General features: G+C 42.8%; 1 protein-coding gene across 1 annotated transcript; it reads left to right on the top strand.

Moving 5' to 3' along the window:
* The first annotated feature begins 5,913 nt into the window (after positions 1-5,913).
* LOC133127014 (ankyrin repeat and SAM domain-containing protein 6-like) lies at positions 5,914-15,840 on the top strand. Its single transcript, XM_061239604.1, has 16 exons — positions 5,914-6,493; positions 7,277-7,797; positions 8,629-8,673; positions 9,152-9,356; positions 9,648-9,754; positions 9,895-10,043; positions 10,482-10,716; positions 10,905-10,954; positions 11,249-11,452; positions 11,568-11,736; positions 11,968-12,143; positions 12,645-12,831; positions 13,243-13,310; positions 13,532-13,648; positions 13,846-13,942; positions 14,611-15,840. Exons 1-16 carry the CDS (start codon positions 6,180-6,182, stop codon positions 14,658-14,660), a joined length of 2,694 nt encoding a protein of 897 aa, XP_061095588.1. The 5' UTR covers positions 5,914-6,179; the 3' UTR covers positions 14,661-15,840.
* Positions 15,841-16,979: the final 1,139 nt, after the last annotated feature.

The following is a 16,979-nucleotide window of genomic DNA, read 5'->3' as shown; positions in this document are numbered from 1 at the left end:
CTCATGTCGTTGGAGGAAAATCTTAGTTTGGGCATCTGCATGAATGAGCAGTCAACTCGACAGCAGACATTTGAGATGGTACAACCAGGAGTGGCCGGATAGAATGATGAGACCAGCGGAAGTGTCGGCTTACCCGTTATAATTTCCCACTGAGGAGGAGCCAATTCCTTTTGGATGAGACGTTAAACCGAGGTGCTGACTCACTGCAGTCATTAAAGATCCCATGACACACTTTGCAAAGAGTAAGGGGTCCCCCTATGTTACGGCTAAATTCACAATCTGGCTCTTTCAACCTGTCACCTAATCATCCCCTGATTTTATCGGCTTAATAAATTGTTCTCTCCCTCTACACTTTAGCTGATGTGTGGTGAGAATTCTGGCGCAAAATGGCTGCCATGGAATCAGGTGCTACACATTTGTGGTGGCTGAGGCGAGTTCCCCCTCATCATTGTAAAGCACTTTGATGGTGAGAAAAGCACTATATACTGTAAATGTAACAATCTATCTAATTGTTGCCTTGCCAATGCGGACCTCCAGCCATAGCCATGAAGTGCGCGACCAAGACTCGAACACCCAGTCGCAGGGCTCACACTTTGCTGAGAATGAACGTTTCACAGCCTGAAACCATCCGGAGGCCCCAGATTTATTTTCTCATTGTGCTGCATTATAAAATGTGTATGCGGCAGTCTGTTCACAGAGTGGCTGGGGGACCACATCCTGGGCATGGCGAGTGTAGGATAGTAAATTAGCCTAAGTGATATATTCCATTTTGCTAATTTCCCAGTGGGTGATCAAATCTGACAAATATCACCCTCTCTCGCCCTTTCTTAGGCCTCTGTGCCTGCCTGTCAGAATCTCCAAAGCATCAATAGTTTATGGCCATGTATGCATGGGACGTCTAATAGAGATGAATTGCATTGTGTAATCATATGATTAGCTTGCTGAGAGAGACAGAGAGGGCCAGAGAGACTATTGACACTAACGCAAGTTCACTCTGAAGGTTCTGAAAGAAGCTGAAGTCCGCCAGGCACGCTGTTCCTAACTGAGGGCTGAAGGTTAGTGGACATGGTGAGAGCTAGGATGAAAGCCTTTCAGGCCAGCACAAAATGATAACAGAAGCTTTCAGGTCATACCACAGATTTTCAATGCGATTTAAATCTCATTTAGAGGTCATTCCAGAATATTGATCTTCTTATTTAAAAGCTATACAATACATTTGTAGTTTCTGCTGTGTGCTTTCTGTCATTGCCCTGTTGCAACATGATTATTTACCCCAAGTGTAGATCTCTTGCAGCCTGAAATAGGCTCTCCTTAAGGATTTCCCTGTATTTGGCTCCATATATCATGCCCTTGGTGGCAATATGCCTCCTAGTACCTTCTGCTAAAAAATAAACCCCATAGCATGATGCAATTATTCAATCTCCAAATAATAGATCATTTTCATTATGATTGAGTGTTAACATACAATGTTACATTTGTCACATTTGATCATGTTACTGGCAGGAAATTAAGGTAGATCTCTGGGGGTGTTGCCTCGACAACGGTGGTTGACGACCTCAGTTAGTGGATATCTTTGTCACGTCCTCTGTGGACTCTGCATCACCCAGAGCAAGTTCAACCCTGTTGAGGATTTTTACCAGTCTTCGAAAATTTATTTTTATAACTAAGGCGTTTCTTCTCTGTATGGGTGCTACCTACTGCAATTACCTTGAAGTCTGGGAATGCTTTCTTTCTAGGCTTTCTTTCTTGTATAGGTTTCTATTTGCCGCATCTAGAGTAGTTTATCAGATTTTGGACAGTTATGTTGGTTACCATGGGAAACCTGTTGAACTGGGGACAGGCATGATGCATTACCATCCACATTGTGTCCTGTTGTCTGAATGTTCTGGGGCCTCATTTATAAAACTGTGCTTAGGATTCACGTCAAAAGGTTGTGTACGCATGGACGTGCGTACGCACAAAAATATTCTGATTTATAAAACAGTGCACACGCACGTCCCATGCCAGTTTTCCTTTATAAATCACAATCAACTCTAAATGTGGCGCACCTTTGCCAGCTTCATGTCCCGCCTATAAATAGGCAGTGAAACACCCCTAATGAATATGCATTTCACGAAGACGACAATGGCAAACGCTGAAAAGAAGGCCAAGAAAAGGGATTTCAGCGATTTGATTGCCTCTGAAAAGCTACAGGTGTGGGAATTATCCTGATTGATTGTAAATGACGAAAAGTTCTGCACAACGAATGTGATGATGACGATGATAATAATAATAATAATAATAATAATAATAATAATAATGATAATAATACACGTTATTTGTCTAGCACCATTGAAAACACAGTTACAAAATTAAGAGATAAAACGAACAAAAATCCATAACAATAAACACATTATAAAACATAATATATGAATATGATAACAATATATGAAACTATGCACTCGTATCTGCCCGACTGACCCATTGTAAACGGCATCAGTGCAGCGTAATTTATCCGACTGTTCACCATATTTTTTATGAGAATACATTTAATAACATGAAGTATTGTTTAACAATTCCTCTACATATTTGAGGGATTATTTTACAACAACATCTCCGTTTATATTTATCATCCTAAATCATATTTTTTGGGTACTCCAGTGAGCATCAATCAAACAGTTGTTGTAAGAGAGGCTTTTATCCGTTTTTGCGAAGTAACTCTTCATATATGATACGTGAGAGGTAATATTTCGATTTATTTTACACAGTGGTATCAATTTCACACCATTTCTCGCGTTTCATCCCATTGCCATCGGAGTCGCAGTTTCTCATTTCTCCAGTTAATGTGCGTACGCATGGGTCAGAGTTTCCGTGGATGACCGCACATTTTCCCGTCAAGTTCGTTTTTTATAAATGCCAAAGTTTGCTTAGAAAGTGGCGTACGCATTCTTTTGTGCATACGCAACGTTTATAAATGAGGCCCCTGGTCTGGGAATAAGTTCTGTGAGCCATCTCCAAAAAAAGGGCACTTTTCCAGCACTGATGAGTCTGATGAGATCAATCTTTTTATATAATTTTCCGACCTTGAAACTGTACAGGTGTAGTAACAAAACATATCCTATAGAAGGATATGTTTAAACTAAAACCCAAAACTTCCCAATGTGTATAGGGCCAAGCCTAAGCCTGTGATGACATTATATAATTGCCTGACTAATGGACTGGTCAGTTTGAACAAAAGTATATACTTGAAGAAATGACTTTGGGCTTTAGGGTTTTTAGGATATTCACACTGACTTCATACAGTTTTAATAGGTGATCCTGGTGCTACACTGCCCTCTTCTGGCTAACACCCTCTCTTCAGGGAAAACATTACAATTAGAGATTCTAGACCAAAAATCCAAATGATGCCTGACAAATGATAAAGCTATTACTCTGACTGTTTCAGTCTTACTATGGATGAGATTCCAGCTCTCCCTTTAGTAGTTTGCATACAATATGAAATGCACCATTTAACTCAGTTTGGCTAAAGGTATCTCCCCGTCTACATACTTAAATTGTACATTGTAGAGTGATCGGCTGCATGTAAATACCTATATTTGTTCCAAGACTGCTTTGTTACAATGCCTTCACATCAACTGCAGTACTTACTCATTGTAAACAGACCATTGTTTAAGAACATCAGTATGAAAATGCACCACGATGATGCATCATGTCATCTACTTCTAGTAATTTCATGCAATTGTCTAGAATATGGTTTCATTTAAAATCTGCAAACAGACTTCAGAAATAGAAATAGAAACAGACTGCAGCATAGAATAGGTGTTATGAAGACAAATGTCTTGGATAACACCACTGTGTCCAGAGTTGGCACCCATGATAAACATGCACAAAAAAATACTGTAAACTGATAAATATTACCACTGAGAAACTGTCAATGAGAAAAGTAGTGTGCTTGATTATCCAGGTGTTGACATTTAGATTCTAAAGAGTTATGAATGCATCAACAGCCTATGGCATGATTGCAAGTGTTTCTCATAATATATGCGCTTTCCATGAAATAGCTTTGGCAAATTCTGGAACAACCGCACTTGCTTCAGTTTATATATCCCAATAGTATTGGGATATATAAACTAACTAAACCATGACCATTTGAATTATGTCAAATTATGCTTTTTCAAGATTTTCAAACAGGCTTGTGTGTGAAATTGTTTATCTAGGGATCAAAATATGTGCTTCTCCTCTTTAATGAATGAAAATGAATGTTTTTTGGTTGTTTATACATTTAAAAGTATCAAGGGTTCTAGACTATTCAACAAAACTGGACACTTCTATCTTAGATTCAGATGTTATCTCCAAGGCTGAGATTAGGAATAGCAACTGGATTTATGTGCAGTATCATTTCCAGCAATGACTTTCCAGCAGATTTTCTTATTACTTGTATCAGCTTGAAAGTTTTATTAAATGTCCTCTGTTTCAGTTTTGGATTTGATTGGTTGTGGTGTTTTGTCTCCCTCTTTCTGCAGAAATATGAATGGCATTCTTCTTGCTGGAATCAGGTCATCGAGGCCTGAGTAAAACATAGGGAATTATTCTTTTATCTCATAATTTAAAATTAAAAACTAAATCCTAAACCATTTTTGCTCCATTATAACATCTGTCAATGTGAGTAATTATCACCAATAAGTTGCTGATTCCTTGTGTATACATTGTCATGCACACCTTAGAAAAAGCCTCAACAAATTCAGAATCTTTTTTTATAACTTGCTAAAAATTGTCAGAGTATCTGCAATAATAGAGGTATAGCCCATATCCATTCTGAAATAACACAGCAGATGCTGTAGTAACTTTCAGAGCTAGAAAGTGTTTGCTTCTGAACCCAAGTTGGAGCAGCATTTGATCAGATGTTTATTATTTAATTAATATTTTAATCTGTAATTTTCAGCTGCTTATTTTATTTATGCATTTTTAATCATTTTTATTGCAGATATATACATGTTAAAATAATACACAGTATAATATGTGGTTTGCAATATTTTGTTTCCAATGTGATCAATGAAACAACAACAATAACAATAATAATAATAATAATAATAATAATAATAATAATAATAATAATAATAATAAGCATTGTGTCAAAGGATAATTTTTTACAAATTTATACAATTACTACAGACCTACAAATACATCCATGACAGGTTTCACATAGAAGTGGTTTAGGCTAATACTGACAGCAATGAAATATTTCCCAAGTGTTTTGTCTTTGTATACTCTTGCTGAATTCTTATCTGTCCATTTATCCACAAAGGGAATCCAGGGCAGGGACTGGACACAAGCCACTGTATCAACTGACATATTTAATCTTTCATATTCATCAAGAAATTATCAGATCTATCCACATTCATTCTGACACAGTTATTATTGTGCAGCTCAGACATAAAATGCATGACACCAAGGCTTCATAGCTGCAGAAGTTATATAGTAAATTTAGCTCCATTACATATCCATCAATTTGTAGAACTAAATAAGTAGGCTATATTTTAATGCGATGCATTAACAAAACCACAATCAAGACCTCAACGAGTTCATAAAACAAAGTTGGAAATTTTGTATAGTTATGTATGGCTTTAGACAGCAGACATATTGTCCTAATAAAATTGTCCTAGTAAGATCTGATGAATCTCTATACTGACAAATGATGACGGTCCGATAAAAACAGCCTTACCACAAATCAAGACACGTGCAGTACCCTACATTCGACATGCTGTCCTATAGTTCATTTGAACCATGAAAATGGTATCCAGCATCAACTGTGAGTTGCAATAACACTTTAGTCTGCGTTCTCCTTTTTTGCAATTTACGGTAAATGACACGGTCTGAAAAAGTCCTTTTACGTCTTGGATGATGCGCATGCGCTGAACTTTACAGGGAACAGATTTCTTGGATACATAGCTAACCATAAAGCTACACCGGCTACAAATAGTTTAACGGGACAAATTAACGGAAAATGTAATCGCTTCAAATAGCCATTTAGGGAGTGGGGAAGACACACAAATAGTTACTGAATACTTAGCTGAATGATTTCTGCGTTAATAGAACATTTGAAACGCAATGTCTTTTAAACATGGGCCGGCGATAGACGTTCTAAATAGCGGGGAACAACTTTCAGAGCAAAAGTACAAGATAGAAAACACCACCCCGAGATGAATTACAGTATTCCAGCCAACTCGCAGCTGTTGTTCCGTGCTTGTGATGAGGGGGACTACGAGAGTGTCAGGAGGATTATTGAACCTGGAGCAAGCGAAACCGGGACTCAGTGCAGATCCGAATGTAACGTTGATCTCTCCCGAGCCCTTTCTCTTGTACCGGTGGATTGCACGGACGAAGAGGGAAATACTGCACTTCAGTTCGCCGCAGCGAATGGACATGAAAACATAGTCAGGTTTCTGCTCAGAAAAGGGGCCTCCGTGGACAGCCGTAATAACTATGGCTGGACCCCACTCATGCAAGCTGCAAGGTGTGGTACCGCTTACTGTGCGTGCTTATTGGTCAGAACTTTAATATAGTACATGGGGTGATATGTTGGCTCATTCACGTATGTGTAATTCATTCTCTTTGCAAACTGAACATATATGGAGATGACGGATTGAGTCGAGTTAGTTGAACACTTACTCACAAGGGATGAGTATTCCTGAATTTATTCGCCTTAGAAGTAACGTTAATGGAAAGCTTGTGTGTATAGTTATTCCTACCGTGATACGTGGACCTATCGGAAATTGAAAGGCTTAATTGATTATAAGTTACCTTTGTGTATAGTGTAGATTCAAGCTATGACTGTGGGTGGCAGCGAATACTTTTTACCTGTCGATGAACCGAGTTGCGGTTCAGCACATTTTAATCTATGCCAATCAACGCTAGTGCTGTTGCGTTCCAGTACCTACCTTCCAAGAGGAGGCTTACGAAACAAAACCATTTATTAATAAGTGTAGGAGATCTAACACCAGATTTATTTTTATTTAATATTATTCTTAAACGTTTTTTATGTCACATTATACTTCATTTTCATTTCCACTGGTGGCAGAATGTTTGTAGCCCTTAGGACCCTGATGCCTCTAATGTATTCAGTTTAGTCAATGTGTTACTAATCAATACATTACTGAATAACTTGACCAAATTTTTGCAAAGCAGTTAATGGCTTAGAAATGTCAGTCCTACATAGCTCTGTCTGAAGAACTATCTCCAAGACAACACCACAGAAAAAAAACAAAAAAACAATGCTTTTTTATTTTATTTTATCCAGGTTTGGGCACATGAACGTTGCCCAGATTTTTCTGGAAAATGGAGCGGAAATCAATGGCAAGAACAGAATGGGGGCCAGCGTGCTCACCATGGCGGCCAGAGGGGGCCACACCGGCATGGTCAAGCTGCTGATGGAGAGCGGGGCCTTCGTGGATGACTACGACCACCTGGATGTCCCGGAGGGCAACGGCAACAACAACAACAACGGCGGTGGGGCCAGGGAGTTCCTGGACATCACAGCCCTGATGGCGGCCGCCCAGCACGGGCACGAGGCCGGGGTGAGACTGCTCCTGGAGTGGGGCGCTGACGTCAACGCCACCCTGAAGACCACTGGCTGGAGCCCGCTCATGCTGGCTACGCTCAACGGGAAGGTCGGCGTGGCTCAGCAGCTGGTGGAGAGGGGTGCCGACCCTGACCAGGTCAACGTGCTGGCCAAGACCGCCTTCGAGATCGCCCTGCAGCTGCAGCAGAAGGACGTGAAGGCCTACCTAGACTCCATCACCACTGTGCGCCCACAGCCAGGTACCCGCACTCATTGACGGGCTATGGTCAGTCGGTCTAATCTGAAGAGACCAAGCCCACAAACACTCTTTTTATTGTCGTCAGGGTTTAATGGCCTGCTAATCATTATTTTCATGTTTTATAAAACTCAAATTTGCATGGTTGCCTCAAGCCACCAATTATTGTGAGAGGTGTGGTGCTTTCTGGAATTACTTCTTCCTTCTTAGTATCTTTGAAGATTCTGCATATGAACTGATTATTCCATAGATTTCTCTGTAGTGTCTGTAGTAATTTTAGTATTAATGTGCTTGAAAATAATATCTTACACAGACAGTTTTAACTCTCTTTTTTGTCGACAGCACCTGTGTGTGAAAATACAATTCACTAATAACCATATTAGTACAATTGGCAGTTTCATCTGAGTAAACAGATGAAGGTTCCTTTGGAGTTTTATAATAACCTCCTTGATATCTGTCTCACAGCTGTTTTGTCTGAGGTTTCACTTCTTGTTGGAATGGAAGAAACTACTGTACCAAATGTGTAATACTAATTTGGTTTTTGCATAAGTAGATAATAATTTTTGAACAGTTGGCAAAATAGAGCAATGGTGTCTAAATTTGCAACTTCCAAGTTGTCTGCTCTAATATTATTCATTCAAGTAGTTTTAATTCATGTCATTGCAATGCATTCGCCATTATGTGTATGGCTGTACAGATAACCTAGCGTACAGACTACTCCCTGTTTTGAGCCAGCTTGTACACAAAGTACAAAGTCCCACTGCATAATGTAAATCCTTTCAAATGAACTTTTTGGGTTTATATCCTTTTGTTTTGTTTTTTTTTACCATTAAAGATGATGAGAAGAGAAGGCCAGATGTATTCAGTGCCCTGAAATTAGGTAAGTTAATTTCCTTTTCATGTAACAAAAACATGCATTTGCATTGAATGGTGGTTGTAATGTTACTTTGGCGCTGGAAGCGATATCTTCAGACCAGTTGAGGGAATGTTTTATATTAGGTAGTGATTGCCCAAGTGTAAAACCCTACATGACATTTGCAATCTTACATGTCGGTCTCTAGTCTGGCATTTGTATGCATTTCAGAAAGGCAGGCGTGGGAGTAAGGTAGTGTGGGTTTGGAATTAAGATAAACCATGCAGGAATAATATTCAAAGAAGCAAATTTGGGTGTAGGCCAGGAACATTTGCTTACATTCCCTTTTTCCTGCACTGTTGGTTTTACCACATTTACCACAAATCTGCACATAGACAGCAAGGGAAAATGTGTGTGCATTTGCCTGTGTGTATGTGTGCACATGTCTATGCCACGGTGTATTTATGTTTGTGTGTGTGTGTGTGTGTGTGTGTGTGTGTGACAGGGAACTCCCAGCTGGTGAAGGAGATCCTGGATGAAGACCCGGCCCAGGTGAACATGGCAAACGGGGACGGGGCGTCTGCGCTGATGATTGCTGCGGTCAGCGGGCAGCTGGAGGTGGTGCAGCTCCTGGTGGAGAGGAGTGCAGATGTGGACAAGCAGGACAGCGTTCACGGGTGGACCGCTCTCATGCAGGCCACCTACCACGGGTAACATCCTGTACTTTAATCCACCTACCACGGGTAACATACTGTACTTTAATCCACCTACCACGGGTAACATCCTGGACTTTAATCAACCTACCATGGGTAACATCCTGCACTTTAATCCACCTCCCACGGATAACATCCTGCACTTTAATCCACCTACCACGGGTAACATCCTGCACTTTAATCCACCTACCACAGGTAACATCCTGTACTTTAATCCACCTACCACTGGTAACATCCATATCTTTTTACGTGTTTGGTTATGTTTCGCTTTTCATCTCTCATTTGAAGGAATAAGGATGTTGTGAAGTACCTGCTGAACCAGGGTGCTGATGTGAACCTCCGTGCCAAAAACGGCTACACCGCCTTTGATCTCGTCATGCTGCTGAATGACCCAGGTGAGACAAATCAATGCTTTGCATAAAACAAGCACGATCATATCTATAGCCTGACTACACAGCCATTTGTCCTCAAATGTGTCCTCCTTTAAATCCTATCATTCGGTGACGGTCCCTAAGGTGCTTTGTTGTGGTTGCAGACACCGAGCTGGTGCGGTTGCTGGCTTCCGTATGCATGCAGGTGGATAAAGACAAGGGCAAGTCCAGGGCTAGGACATCCCTCTCCCGCTCCAAAAGCAGACAGTCTCTCAGCATCCCTGTTCCCCCTGATGATAAGGGGGGCCTGAAGGTATGGTGTTATGAGTGGTGCAGTGAATTTCACAAATGTCTGGGGAGTTGTTTTTCTCAGTTATACTTTGCAGTTTAGATTCATCAAATATTTTCTGCAGACGTAAGAAGAGGTACTGGTTGTTTTTTTGCTGCGTGTCTATATCAAAATATGTAAAGTCCCTGTACTGTATATCAAGAGAAAACCATGTTTTGTATCGTGTTCATTCACTGACATGACATCATATAATTTCTCTTTTTTTTCCACTGATGTACTTATGGTGGCAAACTGAAATAATTCATCCTGGGGTCAGATCTCCAATCTATAGGTTACAATCAGCAGTGGCTCACTGTTTGTAATGGCCTCATTAGAATGTGTGTTACTCAGGGCAGTTCTGTGGATAGGTATTCCCTGTTTAAAGCATGTTTAAATACCTGACGTGACTCTCGTCCCCGACAGTCGTGGTGGAACAGGATGTCCAATCGGTTCAGGAGGCTCAAGCTGACCCACACTCTGCGGCACGGGCTCTCCACCAATCGCCTGGCTCCCTTCCCGGACGACCCCGAGGTGTCTCTGGACTCCACCATGAAAGCGGACGGGAAGAGTGGGGGGCCCAACGGCGCTATGGCGATGCCTCCCAGTCTGGGGAACACTGACGTGAGCGTGGCGTGGAGCGCCAAGAGCAAGGACAGCGGTGAGAGAGGCCCGTGTGACTGCACTTCAGAACTCAAATCAGTGTTACAAGTGATTCTATATACTCCAAACAACTATCAACAACTATCAGGTGTTACCACTAGGCATCACTAGAGCCAGATGATGGTCTGAAATCTATGATAAAATGTGTTTGTGATGTAATAAAAGTATGTTTTGTATTTGTTTCAGGTATTGGCAGAACCAGCACGGAAAAAGATGACTCTCTTATAACAACAATGGTTAGTGTCCAGGTTTAAGCCTGATTCAAGTACATGAACTCTTGTGCTTCAAGTACCAGCTGAAGTTTGTGAGAATTTGTAAATGGCAGTATGAAACTCATTTGTAGACATCTGTAGGCATGGTGGTTCCATCATCCCTATCCCTGAAGAGCACGAAGGCAAGCGCTAAAGCAAATAAACTGTTTCTTTTCTCAACCTTGACCCCCACCGCTCCCTCTCACCCCCCCCCCCCCCCCACACCCTTCGCTTACTCCTCACACCCCGCCCCTCGCTTACACCCCCCCCCACCCCCAGCTGAGAAATGGCGCCCCCTTGACCCGCCTCCCGAATGACAAGCTGAAGGCCGTGATCCCGCCCTTCCTCCCCCCGTCCAACTTCGAGCCCTGGAACTCGGACCGGTCCCGTGTGCTGAAGGAGGGAAAAACGGAGCCGCCTCGCCTCACCATGCCCCAGAGGCCTGGGAAGGCCAACTTCAACAGCAGCGGCAACTCCGACATCGTGAGTGCAGTGAAGCTGGGCTGCCGAAGCCAGCGCACCGAACCCGTGTCATATCTGCAGAACGCTGTTCAGTCCATGCTCCTGTAACTACCCTCTCACTCGCTGGGTTCTGCAGACGTCCGTCAGTCGTGTGGTCAACCGGTCCATCAAGTTCCCCAGCATCACCAAGGGTCCCGCCTCCCCCTCCAACTCCGGAAACTTCAACTACTCTCCCCACTCCTCCGGGGGCTCAAATGGGGTGGCCGGGGTGAACAGACACACGGTCGACCCACACAACCGCTCCGGTACGTGCCTCTTCTTCCTCCTGTTTCCAGTCTGAGAATCAAACGCACAACCTTCCAGTTCCCTTACCATTACACTCCACTGCCAACCCTTTCCCTCCTGCATTCTCTCCATTGCTTCTCTTTTCTTCTCTGTTCTTCTTCACTGCCTCTCACCATGAGAGGGGGAGGGGGTGAGTGAAGGTAGACGTTGAAATGTTTCCACACCCTGTCATGCTGCCTGGTCTTCCTCAGGAGGAAGTGCGGACAGCGTTTTGTCTCAGATCGCGGCTCAGAGGAAGAAGGCAGCGGGCCTGCTGGACCAGAAGCCCCAGGCCACCGAGACTCCGGCCCCCGCCGTGCCCGACATCAGCCTCCCGGACATCCACAGCACCCCCAGCCTGGTGGCCAGCGATGTGCACTCCCGGAGGGTATGACCCGCTCCTGATCGAAGGGCTCCTGTATCCTGCACCTCCCATACTCTGTTCAACAGAAAGAGCGGATTACAAGGCTGCTATCAGATTTGGGGATTAATAATCTGGGGAGTTTGGGGAGGGTAAGCCTCTGGGTTGATTTGATAGATTCGATGCCCTTTGGAACATTCTTTTGCACAAATTTGTGGAGTCCATGCCAGCTCGAGTGCATGTTGCCATTAAAGCTGGGGGACAGACCAAATACCAACAAATCCTGAAATTCCTGTAAATTCTTCACAGATTCAACTTTTCACTCAAATTGTTATGCTGACAATATAAATTGTAATGATTTATTTATCATGATTTATTTAGACAGTAATGCAAAATAGAATATGTTCACTAGTGGTGAGCCCACTGTCATATAAATATGTAAAGGGTTACCTTACAGGATGACGTTACAGGATGAGCAAGCCTCATTATAACAGTTAATGTGTGTCTATCTTTGTGCCTTTGTTCCAGAAAATCGAGCTCATGAAGAGGCCGCAGTCCGGAAACTCATCCACCTCCAAGAGCACCTCTCCCACCCTGACCCCCTCCCCCTCCCCGACTCCCAAACCTCCCCCAGGAGACTCCCTCTCCTCCGCCTCCTCCCACCCGCGCTCCAAGAGCAGCGGAGGGTCCAGCAGTGGCACCATCACAGATGAGGGTGAGGTGGTCCCCACGGGGGCCTTCTGTATACTGTGCTCGCTTCCTCCCGTGTCATACTCCACACGCTGTCCATCCTGCGATTCCACAGTGCTGTTTCCAAAGTGCTACGCTGTAAGGCGCTGAGTCTGCTGTGTTATTTCAAAGGGGTACTATGACTATGACTATGACTACTATGTTTAGAACAGCATTTCATGTGTATTTTGCTAGTTCTGGATGTGATGCTTTGACTTATGGTAGAACCTATGCACTTGTAAGTCACTTTGGATTAAAAGCGTCTGCCAAATGACAAAAATGTAAATGTAATGTAATGGGTAGAGATGTAGTGATTGACGTCCATGATGTTCAGCAGCTGTCATCATTTTTGTCAGTCTTAAAGTCTGTCTAGAGTGTTTTTTTGTTTTTTCCCCAGATGAGCTTTCAGGCATTCTAAAGAAACTCTCACTGGAAAAGTACCAGCCTATATTTGAAGAGCAGGAGGTAAGACAATGAATCCATACTTTTCTGTGTTCTCTTGAGTTGTCTGCATTGTACTACCATTATTTACAAAATGTTGCTTTATGTGAGGTTTGTGCATTCATTGTGGTTCTTTTGCGGGTTTTCTCGTGTTTCTGTGCTTTGTTTTATTTGCCCATCATTGATCCCCCCACTGTCAAAGTAAACTGCACGGTTCTTTTTTATGTATGTCTTTTTTTTTGTAGGTAGACATGGAGGCCTTCCTTACCCTGACTGATGGGGATCTAAAGGAGCTGGGAATTAAAACAGATGGGCCTAGACAGCAGATTCTGGCAGCCATTTCTGAGCTGAATGCTGGAAAGGTAGCGGTATCATTAATCTACCTCCCCTGAGCATACCTTACGATTGCCAAGATGCCCTAAAGTTTCTCGCTTTATTCTCAACACTTAAATCCTTCCCGTTCGAGTGTGTGGAATATGCATTTGGCGTTTATCTTACATTCTCCAGGGTGCTCATGTCTTCTAAGGCTATAATCCTGTTGTGTGAATGTTGGTTTCAGGGCAGAGAGAGGCAGATTCTCCAGGAAACGATCCACAACTTCCAGTCTTCGTTTGGCAGCAGTGCCAGTAATCCGCGGGCACCTGGGTATCCTCACTGTGAGTGCTGCCTGAGTGTTGATGAGTCATTGAGCAGGCTTTCTCAGGCATGCTGATGCAATTTCAATGCACTGGAAATGAAGTATGTCGCAAGTACAAATGTAGCAATGTAGTGTCAAAAGTTTAATGGACCTTTAAAAACAGGATGATACATTTGAGCTAAATCAGTTTTAAGATGATGGCAGTTTTATAATGCCAAAGCTAATATCCTGACATCCAAAACAAATTATATGCTTATAAAGCAAGAACCAGAAAACAGTTGCTGTGAGAAGTTCTTTAGCAGAGTGCAGCACACCCCTACTTTTATCTTTGTTGACTTTCCTTGGTTGAAGAGCAGAAATACAGTTTTTCCTGTCATAAATTGCCTGGACAGCCTCTATAAATATTGACATGGTTTTGAGAGCTTTGAGCTGATCTAAGGGATCTTTGAGACTTTGAAGACTCATTCTGATATGAGGCATAGAGAGCAAGGGAGATACTGAGTGTCAATGGCTATGCCTAGAGGGTTACTGAAATGTGTGTCACTGCGTTTGTGTGTGTTTGTGTTTTTGTGTGTGTGTGTTTGTGTTTTTGTGTGTGTGTGTGTTTGTGTTTTTCCGTGTGTGTGTGTGTGTGTTTGTGTTTGTGTTATTCTGTGTGTGTGTGTGTGTGTGTGTCCTGTGCTGTAGCTCCAGCAGGTTGGGTCCGACAGCAGGTGCGCTCCTCCAGCAAGAGGTAGCCTCCAGGGGGAGAAGCTGTGGAACCCCGCAGTGTGGGTGACGGAGCCCGAGTGTGAGGAGGGTCTCATGGACGCCAGTGTCCCAGTGCACCGCAGGAGGACACTGCAGCGAAGACGCCGGGCCCCGGGGCCCCCGCTCCAGCCAGGGGCCGGGACGGACCGGGGCCGCAGGGAGTGACCCGCTGTAGACCCGCTCCCGGCCACTTTCAGACAGAGCACACAGCAATGTGCCGCAATCGCTTTCTCTGAGCCACACCGCTGTCTCACTGGGAGTGTGAACCTGCTCTGGCTCAGTGTAAAGAGCATGGGAGTTCTGCAAAGCTTTGGACAGCATGAGTAGGGGTAAGAGGAGGAAAGACCTCTGCTCTGTAGTCATGGCCGCCAGCACGCCAGTGGCCTCAGAAAAGTTCTGCTTCCCCAAAACAACCAAGAATCAGTAAGAGGAAAATGCTTTATTCTTTTATTATTTGCCTTTAATGTTTTTGAGAAAAATAAACTTTATCTGACTTGAGTGTGATTTATTGCTCTGTTCCTCTAGGTTATTACACTCAGTGAGCACTTTATTAGGTATTTGTTGGACTTATGTTTTAGACCTATTGGTCTTCTGCTGCTGTAGCCTATCCACTTAGAGGTTTGACGCGTTGTGTGTTCAGAGATGCTCTTCTGCATACCACTGTTGTAATGCATGGTTATTTGCGTTACTGTCACCTGTCAGCTTCGACCAGTCTGGCCCTTCTCTGACCTCTATCATTAACAAGGTATTTTTGCCTACAGAACAGCTGCTCACTGGATATTTTTTGTTTTTCACACCATTCTCTGCAAACTGTAGAGACTGTTGTGTGTGAAAATCACAGGAGATCAGCAGTTTCTGAGATACTCATCTCACACTGTCTGGCACCAACAATCACAGTCAAGGTCACTTAGATTACATTTATTCCCCATTCCGACATTTGGTCTGGACAACAGCTGAACCTCTTGACCACATCTGAATACACTATTAAAAACCTAGTGTATAGGTCTACCAAATAAATTGCTCACTGAGTGTACGGTATATGCACACAGTTAAAAGTTTTACTAAAATATTTACTTGAATTTGATTATTGTGAAAATATAACATTTATTGAAAAGTTTTGTGTTCACTATATATTTTACTATGCAATAAATATTACCTGAGCCGATACTTTACTCTTGTCTTTATTATCCTTGGACGTTGCCGCTGCTTCAGATTCACAGTAAGCATGCATAATTGCAAATGTTTTGAACTAAGATGTATGGCTTATTTGTCCATTGCTTATCACAGTTATCTTAATAGGGTGCATTAGCTATCATGATTTTCCCAATCAGCTGGTTTTGAGTGGGCATCCAATGTTTTGTAACTTGCATTGCATTTTAGCATGACAACGTCATGCTTTTGAGTCCTGTGACTGCCTCGAGCCTGACCTCCCTCGCAATACCATGATGCTGTTCAACAGCTGGGAATCCCAGCTCTCTGATGCATCTTTCCAGAATTCTGCCTCTCTTCTGCACGTACAATCCTGACAAAGCTGACTCATGCCCACATGTCAACCTATAGCTCCACGCTTGCGGAATGAGTAACACATCACCGTCTGAAAAAATGCTTTCTGTACTAAGCTTGGCAACCTTTTCCAGGGCCGCTGTGTGGCAAGATTTTGTATGGAGTGAGCAATTGGAGACATGTTATGCGTAGATATGCAACTGCCCATTTGAGATTCCACTCTGCTAACCTCTCATTAAGCATCTAGATCCCTGAGCCATTATGCAACTCCTAATAATCTGGCAGCCTCAACTAATTACAAGCTGTGTAATAGAACTCAGACCCCACCACTTCAAATTATATTGCTGTTGTACATGTTCAGAAGGTTTTAACCCCCAGTGATTATTTCTCGTTCTGTTTCAGTTTGTTGGCCTGTGATTTTGAGATTTGAGATTTAGTACTTTATTGCCATGCATTTGCATTTTCCTCAGTGCAGCTCTTAAAATCAGACAAAAACAAAACACTAACTGGGACGAAAAACAAAAACCAGATAAAATACAGAATTATTCCTAATAAAGTGCTCTGTGAGTGTATATGCGTATATTATGCCTTAAAAATACTTTTGCCTCATGCTATTACCTCATGGCCATGCATTAAACCCAAATATCACTGTGTATGGAACTATGCAGAGCAGAGATATTTACTAATTTCATCCTCTTAAAGTGTGAAGGCCATTCATGCTTAAGAGTTGCAATTAAGCAATTTGGATGCTAGGAACTGGAGTAAAGGGAAGCTCAACAAGAAAGTAACAAACGATATGCAAT

The sequence above is a fragment of the Conger conger genome, chromosome 4, assembly GCF_963514075.1.
Source record: "Conger conger chromosome 4, fConCon1.1, whole genome shotgun sequence".
Lineage (NCBI taxonomy): Eukaryota > Metazoa > Chordata > Actinopteri > Anguilliformes > Congridae > Conger > Conger conger.
This window is presented reverse-complemented; position numbering and strand designations above follow the sequence as displayed.